The 16,013-nt window shown below is 39.0% G+C and overlaps 1 protein-coding gene across 2 annotated transcripts; it reads left to right on the top strand.

Annotated features, from left to right (window-relative positions):
* Positions 1-60: 60 nt before the first annotated feature.
* On the top strand, positions 61-15,366 carry LOC146718905 (interleukin-18 receptor accessory protein-like). 2 transcript variants are annotated; one of them, XM_085457409.1, is made up of 12 exons: positions 61-304; positions 444-636; positions 2,256-2,406; positions 2,488-2,656; positions 8,983-9,045; positions 9,193-9,304; positions 9,391-9,551; positions 9,951-10,088; positions 10,324-10,431; positions 10,510-10,650; positions 10,726-10,841; positions 14,823-15,366. In XM_085457409.1, exons 1-12 carry the CDS (start codon positions 223-225, stop codon positions 14,973-14,975), a joined length of 1,587 nt encoding a protein of 528 aa, XP_085313535.1. In that variant the 5' UTR covers positions 61-222; the 3' UTR covers positions 14,976-15,366. The 2 variants fall into 2 exon arrangements, with proteins under 2 accessions (XP_085313535.1, XP_085313525.1); XM_085457399.1 differs by having other exon boundaries at positions 14,751-15,366.
* Positions 15,367-16,013: the final 647 nt, after the last annotated feature.

Below are 16,013 nucleotides of genomic sequence, written 5' to 3'. Positions count from 1 at the left end.
AACTCAAATATTAGAGTGAGTTCCAGTGAAATGATGTTCGGGTGTAACTAAACAGGAAATTGTATGACACCACATGCTGCAACATATGTCCTGTGAATTGCTTCAACCGCAAGATTTTCCACCAAAGAAGAAGAAAGAACATGAAACGTAGGAAATACTAAGAACTCCATCACTGCGACGCCTGACACCAACAACCGGCTTTCTCAGATTCGAAGACGCAGCATGGAAACTGCATATTTCCTGTTTTTTCTACACCTTTCCTTGAAGGGATACTGTGAAGCAAATCATCAAACAAACAAATCAGGTATTTATCATAATACAAATTGTAAATCATACATTACAGCAGAAGTGTTTTAAAATGTTGTATTTTTTTTAGAGGAAGTGTGAAGAGTGACTATTTTAGATTGAAATATGACAACAACACGACTCATCTGTGTGTCCAGATCTTCAGAAGCACTACAAAGCTGCGGAGGGACAAAACTTTACGATGCCATACTGTAACTGTTCAAAGATGGTGGATATGAAGAGTACAAGTTCCAGTGCTGAAGGAGGAGGAAATGAAGAGCAATTCCTAGACTGTGGAAAACTGTTTATAGCTGAAGCTAAGCATTCTGGAAATTATTCATGTTTCACAAAGTAAATAATGCTAAGTTCAAGTACTGATATGTTGTATACAGTGATATATTGTTCCTATTTTAGGTATGTTTAAAGACACTGCACCCCGGAACAGTTTTTTGTTTTTTGCTGCTGTAATTGTTTCTCTTGCCCATAGAGACCCTAACGAGGACTCAGATAAAAATAGCACAAAATGCCAAATGTTACTAAAAATCACTGTTTAATCAAGGAATCCCTTCCCTGACCCACCAGGGCATGGATTCCTCTAAACCCCTGAAGGTGGGTTGTGGTATCTGGCAGTGTTGTCTGACATTTGGTTTATTTTACTAACTTTATTTTTAAGTCATAATTTAGAAATCTAAACTATGACTCCCTCTGAGTGGATCACACTGCAAATCATCCCACCTTTCTGCACAACTTAATTAATGGATCTTGTCTTGTCATTCTCTTTTTAGTCACAGTCTTTATATAAGTCCTGTAAGTTATGAGGTAAGGCCTACAATGATTGGACTGTTTTTTTTCAAGCACATCCCACAGATGGTAAATGGCCTGCATTTGTATAGCGCTTTTCTAGTCCATAGGACCCCAAAGCGCTTTACACTACATTCAGTCATTCACCCATTCACACACTGGCGATAGCAAGCTACATTGTAGCCACAGCTGCCCTGGGGCGCGCTGACAGAGGCGAGGCTGCCGGACACAGGCGCCACCGGGCCCTCTGACCACCACCAGTAGGCAAACACGGGGTTAGTATCTTGCCCAAGGATATTTGGCATGCAGCCAGGAGGCAGCCTGGGATCGAACCACCGACCTTCTGATTAGTGGCTGACCTGCTCTGCCACCTGAGCTACAGCCACCCCAGATGGGTGTACATGGTCTGCAACACTGCTTAGTTAGGTGGTACGTGTCAAAATAACATCCACATGGATGACAGGATCCAATGTTTCCCAGCAAAACATATCCAAATCCATCACACTGCCTCTGTTGACTCGACTTCTTCTGACCAGGACCCTGTCGCTGGTTTTACCAGTGATTCCACATGAGCTGCAGGTTGGGAGATGCTCTAACCCAGTCGTCTAGCCATCACACTTTGGCTCTTGCCAGACTCACTCAAATCCTTACTCTTGACCATTTTTCCTGCTTTTAACATCAATTTTGAGGACAAACTGTTGCTCCCTAACATATCCCACCCACTAACAGATGAAGTGATAATCAGTGTTATTCACTTTTCCTGTCAGTGGTCATCTTATGTCAGATTGAAGTTTATTAGCATAGAAAGATGTCTGTGGGTTTCACCCTCATCATTTTCACCGTAGGTGTTTCAGCAAGACACCTCTTCTCAGCCACTAACAGATATACACATGAGAATGCGAAACCTGTTTTCACTTTAAAAGTGTCAAAGTGTGAATCACACCTCTGAGATGTTTAAATGTTATCATTAGTCAATGAAACTTCACATTTATAGTACCTTTCACAAATCTGAATGCGGCCCAGTTCATTGAGTGCAGTAATTTAATCAAAACTTGTTTAAAACCTTTTTTTAAATCTATCTTCAAATGCAAAATAAATTGTTTTCAATGAGTGTAAATGACTTGCTGCTTCACAAATTTCTGTTACATGTTCGTGTCGCTGCTATCCAGTGGCAACAAGCTGTTCTTCCGTCTGCAAGTGGAGAAAATGAGATGCCTTTGGCGTAATGAAAGCATTAAAATCCTGGTTGTGTGTGCTGGTGGTCAAATCTCCTGCCCAGGCTTCGGCTGTAGTAACAACACAAATGTCACTTGGTACAAGGTGAGTTCCATACAAGATAGTAGTAACCACTTCACAATCTAAACATTGAAATCACAGCAAAACAAGTGTGCTTTCTTACAGAATAAAAAGAAGGTTTCAGACCAACACAGGCCGTCCCGGGAAGTCAGAGAGGTGTTATATCTCGAACCAGTCCATGAAAAGGATGATGGAGTATTTTTCTGTCACACACAAATAATTGAGGGAGGAGTGACATGGACTTTGAGGACGGGGGTTGAGGTCATAGTTATACGTAAGTGCTGTCTTCATGTTCTCATATGTATGTGTATTTTTGTTTTCTTATATGATCAAGATATTATCACTATGGTTAAAAGTTCATGATATATATACAGGGAGTGCAGAATTATTAGGCAAATGAGTATTTTGTCCACATCATCCTCTTCATGCATGTTGTCTTACTCCAAGCTGTATAGGCTCGAAAGCCTACTACCAATTAAGCATATTAGGTGATGTGCATCTCTGTAATGAGAAGGGGTGTGGTCTAATGACATCAACACCCTATATCAGGTGTGCATAATTATTTGGCAATGTCCTTTCCTTTGGCAAAATGGGTCAAAAGAAGGACTTGACAGGCTCAGAAAAGTCAAAAATAGTGAGATATCTTGCAGAGGGATGCAGCAGTCTCAAAATTGCAAAGCTTCTGAAGCGTGATCATCGAACAATCAAGCGTTTCATTCAAAATAGTCAACAGGGTCGCAAGAAGCGTGTGGAAAAACCAAGGCGCAAAATAACTGCCCATGAACTGAGAAAAGTCAAGCGTGCAGCTGCCAAGATGCCACTTGCCACCAGTTTGGCCATATTTCAGAGCTGCAACATCACTGGAGTGCCCAAAAGCACAAGGTGTGCAATACTCAGAGACATGGCCAAGGTAAGAAAGGCTGAAAGACGACCACCACTGATCAAGACACACAAGCTGAAACGTCAAGACTGGGCCAAGAAATATCTCAAGACTGGTTTTTCTAAGGTTTTATGGACTGATGAAATGAGAGTGAGTCTTGATGGGCCAGATGGATGGGCCCGTGGCTGGATTGGTAAAGGGCAGAGAGCTCCAGTCCGACTCAGACGCCAGCAAGGTGGAGGTGGAGTACTGGTTTGGGCTGGTATCATCAAAGATGAGCTTGTGGGGCCTTTTCGGGTTGAGGATGGAGTCAAGCTCAACTCCCAGTGCTACTGCCAGTTTCTGGAAGACACCTTCTTCAAGCAGTGGTACAGGAAGAAGTCTGCATCCTTCAAGAAAAACATGATTTTCATGCAGGACAATGCTCCATCACACGCGTCCAAGTACTCCACAGCGTGGCTGGCAAGAAAGGGTATAAAAGAAGAAAAACTAATGACATGGCCTCCTTGTTCACCTGATCTGAACCCCATTGAGAACCTGTGGTCCATCATCAAATGTGAGATTTACAAGGAGGGAAAACAGTACACCTCTCTGAACAGTGTCTGGGAGGCTGTGGTTGCTGCTGCACGCAATGTTGATGGTGAACAGGTCAAAACACTGACAGAATCCATGGATGGCAGGCTTTTGAGTGTCCTTGCAAAGAAAGGTGGCTATATTGGTCGCTGATTTGTTTTTGTTTTGTTTTTGAATGTCAGAAATGTATATTTGTGAATGTGGAGATGTTATATTGGTTTCACTGGTGAAAATAAATAATTGAAATGGGTATATATTTGTTTTTTTGATAAGTAGCCTAATAATTATGCACAGTAATAGTCACCTGCACACACAGATATCCCCCTAAAATAGCTAAAACTAAAAACAAACTAAAAACTACTTCCAAAAACATTCAGCTTTGATATTAATGAGTTTTTTGGGTTCATTGAGAACATGGTTGTTGTTCAATAATAAAATTATTCCTCAAAAATACAACTTGCCTAATAATTCTGCACTCCCTGTAAGTACCACCAATTTTGAGCAAACACAGTAGCATACAGTTAGGACCATAATTGTTTGGGATGATGACAAATTTGTGTCATTTTTCTTTGTGCTACCACAGTGGATTTTAAAATCAATCAAGATGAAACTGAAATACAGACCTTCAGCTTTAATTCAAGGGGCTTAATAATCAATATTTTTAGATTAGCTGTAAATTACAGCATAACCCCCTATTTAAAGAGGATCAAAACTAACTGGGCACCCAAACAGAATTTTAAATACAATGATGATTTTAAAAAATATGGAAGAAAATCCTTTGCAATCATTGTGTAGCCCACCCGTACTTACCGTGCCAGGTAAGCACCTTGGGTTCTTTAAACCAAACAACTTTAATCCAATAAGAGTATGTCAAATATTACTTAGTGTCTTGAGTGTTGTTAGATGAACTTTAAAATACTAGGATACCTATTTAAAACTATCAAATGCAGGTATTGTAAAAGTAACAAATTTAGTACACTTACAAATCGCTAATGTAACACTTAGTCATCAAATGCCCCAACCTTAGTAACTAAGGAAATAAAATGACTCGGACCAGTTTCAGAAACAATTGAGTTGAATTAAATTATCTTGAAAACTAAAACAGAGAATTGTGTAAAATGCCGGGTTACAATTACTTTAAAATGTCTCATTATGTTTGGTATGGTCATTTGGATAACTCAAATTCAACTTCAGTAACACAAAGGGGGGTCCACACTCTCTCTGTGCACACACTCAAGCCAGCATATGTTAAAATAAAATAACACCAACAGAAATGAAAACTTGTTGCAGGCCTGAAGTGATGCTTGGGAGCAGTGTGGCCCAAAACGTGATGGTCACTTCACTCAAAGACGAAAAAATACATAAAATATTGTACCCTATAATGCCGAACTTGCAGTCTTTATGCTCTTGGAAGAGCATGATGAGGAAAAGAACTCGCTGTTGGAAGATATCTGGCAGTAAAAGTCTCTGCACCTCTAGCTTCTAGTCTCTCAGTCAGTTCAAGGAATGAAGAGTGATCGGCAGACATCCAAAGATGGTGCGGGCTCCGTATTAGTATCACATGCACTCTAGGTTGTCTTGGCATCTCTTAACTAACTGATGAATATTCACAGTTTCTACATATTTAGCCACTCAGCTAATGAGCTGACACCCGTGTGTGCAGTGATGCTAACTTAAAGCTAATGCAAACATGAGCAGCTGCACTGTGTTTTTTAGGAGAAATGTCTCCAGCTTCTCACAGGCAGTTTGTAGAATGTGCATATCCACAAAGACTGTTGATAGTCCAATTCATACATACACTTTCTGCACTTAGTCCAATCACTTCCGCCCAAGATTACGTCCACTTAAAATCATGAGCTCTTCGCAACAAACAGGATGCTTGTAAATATGAATATAATAATATTTGGGTGCTGCTCGTTTGGGGTCTCTCTCTTCAGTTACTACAAAGCATGCTCTGTTGGGATTACAGATCAGCTGACTGACTTAAATAGTATCCCATCTCTGTTTTTGCACTATGCTTTCCATCATTATCCATTTGCACTGTAATGTGGAGTTTAATCAGTTTTGTATCATTTGGCTTAACCTGAGCAGAGTACAGAGAAAGAGTATAGCCCTGTACACTTCATCCTGCTACTTCTACGAGCAGTCACATGATCAGTAAACACTAATTACCTTTTCTACTCACAGCCATACATGCCCGTAACCATTTGCACCACCTTTTCTGACACATAATGCAGTATGCTTTGGATCATGAAGTTTTCTGCCTGTCTAATTTGGCCTTCCTGTTCTTAAATGCAATCGGTGGATTGCGACTTTTTGTAATCTCTTTGTACGCACATTCATGAGGCAATTTCTTGAATGTAGATGTCAGTGATATGCCTACCTTCTTGACAAAGTTCTTAATTTAGCTGGATGTTGCGAAAGTTTTTTTTTATTTTTTGTTTGTTTGTCTTAACCAAGTTAAAACTTCTGTGATCAAGAACTTTAGTTGTCTTCAATGGTCTTTAGGATGTTTTGGTGTTGCTGAACTGGCCAGTGCATTCATTTTTATTTATTTTTTTTTACAATCTACCATACTGGTTTTTGGCACATGATTAAGACTCAACATGATGGCCTCCTTCATTTGCACCTCTTTGGACTGCACACTAAGAGTTCCAGTGAACAGCATCCAAATATGAGAAAAAACAGTATGGGAATATGTATAACAATGGCTGTAATTCCGAAACAGTTTGTGTAACACATTTGTCAAAGTCCTTAAATTAAAGCTGAAACTGCACTTCAATAGCATTTTGGCTGTTTGATTTTAAAATCCACTGTAATAGTGAACAGCAGGCAAAAAAACAAGCAAAACTACAAAAAGTTGTGTGGTATTGACCTAACTGTAACTCTAGGGTTGTTAATCTTCACCTAACTGCTGGGCATTTAAAATTACATAGTCCAATTCATACATACACAGTTGCACAGACTTCTCGTCCTTTCTGCGCATCTCAGTGCAGCTACCAATCACAACATTCATTTTCGCCCATAATTCTTCCGCTTAAAATCATGAGCCTCAACACCAGCATCTTTAAGCTTTCATTTATTCACTAAAACATTTCTGCACTGAAACACTGATTGGCACAGCATCAATAGCTGCCAGATGTTTTATCTGGTTAATGCTCTATACATAGTCTAGCTATTAACATTCAGCGACTGCACTATTCCATTCCTGCTATTGCTATGTGATCCATAGCTATTAACAGGGGTGCACATAAGTGGTCCACAGGTGCGCATTCGCTGTCAAAATACAAGACACACACCAGATAAGAAGTTGCAACGCGCGTTTGCGTACATAAGATTTTCTGGAGGAGGACAGACATTTGTTTAGAATTCTTAAAGATGTCGAAGAAGCAAGCTCCTTTAAGCAATTACTTTGGTGTTCCTCCACCTCCAAATAAATGTAAGAAGGAGCACGTATTCTCGGAAAAGTGGTTGCAGGAGGTGAGCTGGCTTCAAATAAAAGATGAACGCACAGAGATATGGTGCAGAATAATCCCACTCTAGCAGACAAAAACAGTGGCTTTTATATGTACGCAAATGCGCGTTGCAACTTCTTATCTGGTGCACGTCTTTTATTTTGGTGGCGAATGCGTGTTGTTTCCCAACAGTGTCTTGTCTTATCTTGTTGTACTCTTGCTATTGCACACTTGAGTGTCCACATTGATCTCTTATAGTGCACTTGCAAAACAGCAGACATCACACACAGAGCTTATCTTATCGCCCTGCTCAGTTTAATGTCACAGTTTCCATCCTTCCAGCTTCCCAGTTTAATTGCTAAACTGTGAAGTTAAACTCATAACCAGTTGCACCAATTGTTTTATTCACAACAGTTTTTTTTTCTGAAAGCTCCAATACCATGCTTCATGTCAGCTGCAGCACCACTCTTAAAGGTTATTAAAAAGGGAATTTTAATATAATGCTTTATTATAATCCTTACATAATGTAACTCAGTGGAAGAAAACACATTGGTTACACAACTTGCATCTTTCTGTTTTGTTTTGTTAGGTTATTTATTGCAGTCGTCTTGCAAAAGATTGTGCCACTAAAGGCTAGCAAACAAAAAAAATGCAAAAAGATTTACATATATATATATATATATATATACACACATGTATGTATGTATATAAGACCAAGTTATGTGCGTCCTCTTACTTGCTTTTAATAGATAGTTTGGCCAATTAGAAATCTGATACTACAGTCTAATAAGATAAAAAAGTAATACTAAAGTAGGCCAGCGCATACTACCGGATAAAACAGCATGGCCATATCTTGCAAGATCTAATGTCTGTACGTACTCATTTACACATTTGCACGTCAAACAGATGTCCCAAATTTAAGCATCCATTTTAACACACTTTTGAAAAGTCAGATTCTATAAATTGCAATAATATTTTTTTTCTAGGCCAGGTCAGACAAATTTGTTCTTTCACCAGTATGTCATTAGTGTATTCATTTACACTGATGCAATGGCATTTCATCCATATTCCAATCCAATTTCAAGAAATATACAATTACACAAGGGACACCTGAATGCCACTGCCCTATAAGAAAACCATTTACATCCCAGACTCAATTTGTACATTACACACTCTACCAAAAAATATTATTTGGTTCATATGCTGCTCAGAAACTGAATACCACAGGGCCTAACCCACAGTAGGTGGTTAAGTGGTTAACTGTTTGTGTGGTTGTTGCTATCATTGCTTTCCTGTGTAAGAACAACTTAGAATGCATGCAAATACATATGGTGATAGTACATTTCATTTATCTGTAGATTTGTCTTATAAAAGAGCTCTGGGTATGCAGCTAGCTATAAGTTAGTGCTGTTACAGTTAAAACATACTGTGCTCTGAGCCCCTCTGTAGCTTGCTGACAAGTGTTGTGATGCAAAAATCAGCCTGACAGAGCTGCCTGCATCTTGGCTTATTTCTGCTTGTTTCTTGCTGAATTTTAAGGTGTCGGTATGTCTTGATATACACAGATTGCAAGGAGTCATTTGAATTGTTGTAGTGGCTGTTTCAAAGTAGAGCTCAGATCTATATGTGTATGACTGTTTCTGTAGTAAATTAGGTACACATTTCTGACTTTATTTCCAATCGCCTTCACAGCACCGCCATCACGCAGTCCTCCCAGGATTCCTGTTGATAATGAGCCAAAGGAAGTGGAAATTGGTGATTAGTTACATCATTCTGAAAAACTTATTTTAAAGAAAAACATGTACAGGAAGTGAACACACAAAATCAAGCAGCCCATTAGTTGTTTGTGTCACTTCTAGTGACCTGCTTTTAATGGCTTTTTTTCTCCTCCACTCAATTTAGGCCAGCCTTACACATTCTTATGTAAGGCACTTTTTCCTTTTGAACTAAATTTTTCACCAAAGATAGAGTGGTACATGAATAATGATGGTAACATGACTCTACTAGACAGTAAGTAAGTCGCATCAGTCCCTTACTACTAATGTTATAAAATCCATTCATGTAGCATGCAAAGCTCTCAACATCATTTCTGTAATGCAGACAGAAGTCTTTGAAAAAGTACACGCAAGAGTACGAGGTCATACAGGTAGCTACGATAAATGAGGTGACACCACATCACTTGACGTACACGTACACCTGCATCGCCAGTAATACATTTGGAAACATCAGCGCCACAATCAAGCTGAAAAGGAAAATTAAAGGTAATAATGTTCTTATTGTTACTTCATGTGTTCATGTTTTAGTCAGAATATATGTGTAATAACACTGTTATACCACTGTGCTTTAGTCACTGTTGTGGTCTGCTGCAATAGACAATATTTTTGCAAAAAAAAAACAAAAAAACTAATCACCAAACAAGCAAAAAATGTGATGAAATCCAATCTAAAGCTAAAGAGAAAGCTATTTAACTCATATTCATCACAAACAAAATTCTTAAAGCACGCGAGGGTTGCTCTGTGTCTGCTTAATGTGTAGTTAAACTGTTTCAGTTTTGTCTTCCAGCTTCTACCCATCCAGCTTCCCATGTCGGTCACTCCTGCTTTGAAGACGTAATACAATCTAAAAGTTGTTCTTTTGTTGTTGCTTTTTTCTTCTTGCAGTGCAATGGCCATCACTGGTTGGGTATCTAGTTACAGCCTTCCTGCCGGTGGGTGGGCTGATAATCATCGTGCGTGTAAAATGGCTGGAGATACAGCTCATCTACAGATGCTACTTTAAAAATGGAAAACACAATGGAGGTTAATGCAGATGCACATAGACTGGCACACCTGTCTCTCCTCTTTATAGGACATGGCATTACTTCAGGATGGGCATTAAATCCATAGGCTAACTGAAACGCTGTGTCAATGCTTTAAAATAGTCACTTTTTGTAGTAGTGGCAGTCAATATATTGTTTTGTCTCCACAAAGAAAGACTGTTATCATATGTATTTTTTTTCTCACGCTGTCTTTCGCAACTTGACACCTCTACCAGATGAGAAAGAGTTTGATGTGTTTCTGTCGTATGTGTGGAGCCCTGCATCAGAAGAAGTGTTGGGAGGTGAGATCATTTCCTCCAGATCACCTCTTAATGATGAGGAAGGTAAGCCAAAGCAAGGATTCTTTTTTCACCCTATTACATTTTTAAAAAACATAAAGTAACAGTTTCTTTTGTTGACAGGAGACCTGTGTATCACCGACCTACTTAACGAGGAAGTTAAAGCTACCAAAAAGCCACTAGAGGTGCTGCTGCCCCAAGTGTTAGAGGACCAGTGGGGGTATCGCCTCTGTCTACTGGAGAGGGATGTGATTCCTGGAGGAGGTTAAAAGATCATATATCTGTGTCTGTGTGAGAGATGTTTCCCAAAAGGGTTCCTAATTTCTTTTTTCTCTACAGCATACACAAATGACGTGGTTCTTGCAATAAAGAAAAGCCAAATGCTTATCTGTGTCCTGTCAGATGACTACTTCACCAACAGTAATGCTGTGTTTGAACTGGAATCAGGAGTTCAGGTAGGATTACATACTCACAAAGCAGAACTTTTTCTTGTTTTGTATAGTTTCTGTAGTAATTAGAGATGGCACGATATCACCTTTTTTTTTCCAATACCGATTCCGATATCATAAATTTGGATATCTGCCAATACCGATATGAATCCGATACAGCGCATTTTGTAATCAATAAAACAGTTTTTAATAAATATCTTGCTGCATTTTGCAGAAGTTCATACTCAAGTTTTAAAAAAACAAGGGACTAAAGCTATTCTGTTATACCTGTATGCAAAAAATACACTCCACCCAAAACATTTTATAGTTCAGCAATACTGATCAATCTAATAAATTTAAACCTACACCATCCTCCCTATTCTGGTATTTTATAGAGTACTTACCTACCTAACTAATAGGGTTGCCAACTCCCAGCAAAAATATTAGGGAACCACCCCCCGCTCTTAATCGATGTAATCAACTTTAATTTAATGCATGTGTAAAACAAATGCACAGAAATCAATTATTTTTCTACAATATTTAAAGAGATTCAACATCTTTCTTCAACAGAATTGCAGACTGCACAGATGGTACCTTCCCAAAGGAAAACGTACTATAGCTTACTAGGGTGTATATTACACTTATTAGTTACTATATACAATAATGGATTTCTATACATTTAATCAGATGACCACTTTTGTTGTAAGATTCAGATAATTATTTGTTCAAAGTTTTTAAATGACATAACAAAGAAAAATATTTCTTTGTGCCCCCCTTCCCCTGTTAATGCCCTACCTGGCCCCCTGGCAACACTTTGCTAGACCCGCCCCTGCACAGTTACCAGCCGTCAGCTACCTAAAAAAGGATCCTGGTGTTATCTCTCAGAAACAGTTCATAACTTCCCTTCAACTCATTCATGTCACCTAAAAGGTAAACCTGTTTCTCCATCACCTGTTCAGCTCTGATGATTCAGTAAAGACATCTCCTGGTTTCATCTTCATGTTTCCCTCTCACCACATATCCAAACGGATATCATGACCAGCAGCTTTTACAGCCGTGGCTCCAGCAAACCTCAGCTGATACTAGAAAGTGATATTAAATACATTCTAACAACAGCTGATCAAGCTGAAAGACGGGACTTGCTGCAGAAAAGCCGATCAGCTGATCATTGATCAGTTTCATGTTTGAAGTAATAACAGGAGAGGAAGGGGGAGTGAATGAGAGAAGTAGATGCAACTGCACAGCAAAGACAGAATAACTCCAGCTTTGTGTCTATTTTTTAATTCTAGCTGAAGTATGGGACAAATCGCTTCCTTTTCACCTCAATATGGAACTCCGATGGCCAGTCCAGCTGTGGATCCATATATCAGTTGTTAAGCTTAACGTGGAAATACTATGCAAACATTCAGGGGTGAACTTACACACTTGCTTTACTTCTCTGGGATAGTTTTCGCCAAGATGAAATGCCGCGGTTAGGAAGCATGTAGCGAGGCTCCAAATGCTCCAACAGACCACCGACAGGTCTGGCAGACAACAGCCGCTCTATCACGTGACACATACTGCTCCGATGCGCAGAGCTGGGTTACGCCAATCAGCGCGTTTTGTGAGGTGATTTTGTGATACTTCGGATCGGATTACATTTTTAATTTCTCTCCGATATCCGATCCAGTAATTTAAGTCAGTATCGGACCGATACCGATACGTAATATCGGATCGGTCCATCTCTAGTAGTAATCAGACCAGATGGACTGTTACATGTAAGACAGGTTAAAATTCATTGATTACTGATCCCCCCGGGATAACCTGTGGCAAAAACGACTCTCACAATCACACTTCTAGGTCACAGTTTTAAATCTCTTCTGCAATCGCATACAAAAATTGGCCACCTTACTTGCTTCAACAGCTTTGTAGATATTTGAAGTTTACACAGCTACGTTCTCCCCTGAAAATATGTTAAAAGTTTATTTTGTGACCCAGAAAGAGTAATAAGAGTAATATTAAAAACTTAGTAGCGGCCGCTATTGTTGAAAACTGGAATTGGCTGATCCACGCTATGAATTCTGCGATATGGTGGGCCATAAAGGACACACCCGACCCATCCTTAAAATTCGTGGAAAAGGAGGACGCATTTGTCTGCATTCGGAGGAGTCTACGAATTTGGGCAGCCTTTGTCGCATCGCTGTGGCGTAATCGGCCTACAAATGCAGCCCATGAATTTGGACACCCCCAACGGTACCTTTTCTCTCAGGGGTGATCAGCCCGTCCACGGAACCGTTGTTCAGCGATCACACGGACCATCCTGTTTGTGACATCATCTTATTGCGGAAGTTTTCCATTAAATAAAGCCTGCAGACAAGTGGTGAGCGGTAGCTAACATTCTTTAATCAAATCAAAGAACAGAAAACTAAGCTTGGTGGAGAGGATGCATGACCGTGGGGCAGACGGTCAGCAGAGTCCCTCTCTGAGCCTTGCATGGCTCTCAGTTAAATACCTTCTCTAGGAACAAAAGGCAGTACACAGCTGTTTCACACCTTAAGGTTCACACTCCCTTGCTACCTCCCAGAGTCCTCGAAGACACAAAAGACTCTTCCTGTGGAGTTGTCTGCTTCCCCCCAACTTCCTTACCAGACCCCCACCATCTGTCTAACTGCTTGAGTGTGAGACATGCTAAAATCCAGTGGCACTAAGGCATTATACAATAAAATAATGTGAATAATACATAAATAAAAGACATTCTTATACACATCATATCACGGTACCGCACTGGAGTTCACTGAGCTCCAGATTCCATTCAATTCAATTCAAAATTTATTTGTATAGCACATTTAAAAACAACTAACCCTTTGGTTAACTAACAGTTAATCAAAGTGCTTCACAATCAGTTAAGAACAAGAGAAAGCAATAGGAAACAAATATAGATAAATTAGAAACAAATACTGATAAATGAGAAGACAATGAATTAACATTAAAAACATAAAACAGGTACTCAAACTGAACTCGAATTAAAAGCCAAAGTAAAAAAGTGAGTTTTAAGACGCGACTTAAAAGACTGAAGACTCTGAAGTACGAATCTCCACTGGCAGATTATTCCAGAGTCTGGGTGCTGCTGCTACGAAGGCCCGATCTCCTCTATGCTTCAATCAAGGCCTCGGTTGTGCTAAGAGCATCTGGTTAGGTGATCTCAGCCCTCTTTTGGGGTCATACATGTTGAGGAGTTTGTTTAAATAACTGGGCGCCATATTATTTAAAACTTTAAAAGTAAGTAAAAGAATCTTAAAATCAATACGATACTTTACAGGAAGCCAGTGTAAATTTGCTAAAACTGGAATGATGTGTTCATGCATTCTAACACCTGTTAAAAGAAGTGCAGCATCATTTTGGACTAACTGCAAGCGATGGAGAGATGAGTGTTAAGGACCCAAATAGAGTGAATTGCAGTAGTCCAGTCTAGAGGTGATTAAGGCATGAATAAGTGTTTCTAGGTCTCTTGGAGGAAGATGAAGCGGTCTCCATGCCTAGATGCTTGGTTTTATACACCTGTGGCTGTGGACTTCATTTTAACAAATGTTTTGATGGTAATTGAATACTTTTGGCAGTTAAGTGTACCTTCTAAAGCTTTATTTTTTCCCTGGACACATTATGAAAACATGCAATTTTCCTTCCAAACTTCACACTTATGTTTAGCAAATAATGACTATGTAGAAGTTGCCAGTGGAAAACTTTCATTTTGCAAGAAGCACAACCCGAATACAATCCTGTAAGTTTCATTTAATCACTTCAGTGACTTAAATTGAAACCAATAGCTGTGTGAATCTTCTTTTACGATGAAGGTGCAATTTTTTTAAACAAGAAAATATTTATAATTTCTTAACAATTAGATTGTTATCGTTTATTTATCATTATTGTTTTGTTTTGGGGTTTTTTACACATTTTTAGGCTTTGCTGCAAAACTCTGTCCTAAAACTCCTGCTTTTATGGACCACTAAAGCCTCGCCATCTCTTATCCAGCCTGATCCCCCCCTGCCCACACTTGTGCAAAGGGCCTTGGGAGTGCTACCCAGCCTGGATTGGAGGTCAGGGGAACCTTCCCACAGCAACTTCTGGAGATCTTTAAGGAAGACCATGCCCAAAAACAAAGTGAAGCTAGTTTCAGTGAGGTAGCATTACTGATTTTTTTTTTGGTGTTGGAAGAAACTATAGAATTTATAAGGTTACTCTTCTTTTCTTACTGTACATTATATTTATTTACTGTGTACTGTAAAGGTGAAAGTTCTCTTAATATAGTTTTCATTAAAATGTTGCAAGCACTTTCAGCAAAAGCCATTCAACCACAATTAACCACAGAACGTCAACGGAAATCATCATAAAAAAAAACAGAAATCCTTATGATACCTGAAATATTTTCATGTGTATACTGTGCATAGTATTTTTTTTACTTTGAAATACTGTTTAACACCTTGGTTTTGCTTTGTACTTATTTTTCTTATATAGAGCTCACAGTTTATCATTCATATTTATTTTCTGAGCGTCTGCAATAAAAAAATAAATTCTTCCTGGCTTTAATAATGTATTTTGATTCTCAAGGTCAGAACAAAAACACACGTTAAGGAAATTTCCATGACACAGATGTAGATTCATAGCTATCATTTTAACATTTTGGGAGGGAAAAAAGGGTGAGTCACCTCCTATACTATAGGGCTGGGTATCGCCCCTATTTCTAGAATCAATTCGATTCTTTTTCATAATCTCACGATTCGATTCGATTCAGTCAATTTTGACTAAGTCAGAAATATTATAAGTCTGATCAATTGTCAGTACTGACACCTATAAGACTTTATCAGAGGTGTGAGCATCACAGCAGATGCCTTTGTGTCAAAGTAACTGAGGATAAAACACAGAAAAACATGAAGGAGATTTTCCTGGCCTGGCTTTAAAGCAGATAACCTTAAAAATATTCTGCAGTAGAACAAAAACCGAAAAAAAAAAACATGAATCAGCATACGATCATTACCTAATGCTGCTGAAGTGAAGCAGAGCAATGTTAGAGGTTTTATTAGAGACACAGCTAAGCGTTTTGCAATTTGGCATAATTTAAAAAAATTTACATTTCTTTGGTATTGAACATAAAAAAATGAGGCTTTCTTGTTGGATGTCTCTTTTTTTTTTTTTTAAACCAGTCTACCGCTGTAAACGACAGTA

The sequence above is a fragment of the Copadichromis virginalis genome, linkage group LG1 (genome assembly GCF_057382275.1).
Source record: "Copadichromis virginalis isolate Kocher_CV1m ecotype Utaka linkage group LG1, C_Virginalis_male_GT1.1, whole genome shotgun sequence".
Taxonomy (NCBI): domain Eukaryota; kingdom Metazoa; phylum Chordata; class Actinopteri; order Cichliformes; family Cichlidae; genus Copadichromis; species Copadichromis virginalis.
This window is presented reverse-complemented; position numbering and strand designations above follow the sequence as displayed.

Bases quoted from the DNA above. Each gene is read 5' to 3' on its own strand.
- LOC146718905 (XM_085457399.1), top strand. From the start codon at position 223: ATGGAAACTGCATATTTCCTGTTTTTTCTACACCTTTCCTTGAAGGGA. The intron at 9,046-9,192 runs GTGATTAGTTAC...CACTCAATTTAG, and splicing joins GCCAAAGGAAGTGGAAATTG to GCCAGCCTTACACATTCTTA. The intron at 9,552-9,950 runs GTAATAATGTTC...TTCTTCTTGCAG, and splicing joins GCTGAAAAGGAAAATTAAAG to TGCAATGGCCATCACTGGTT.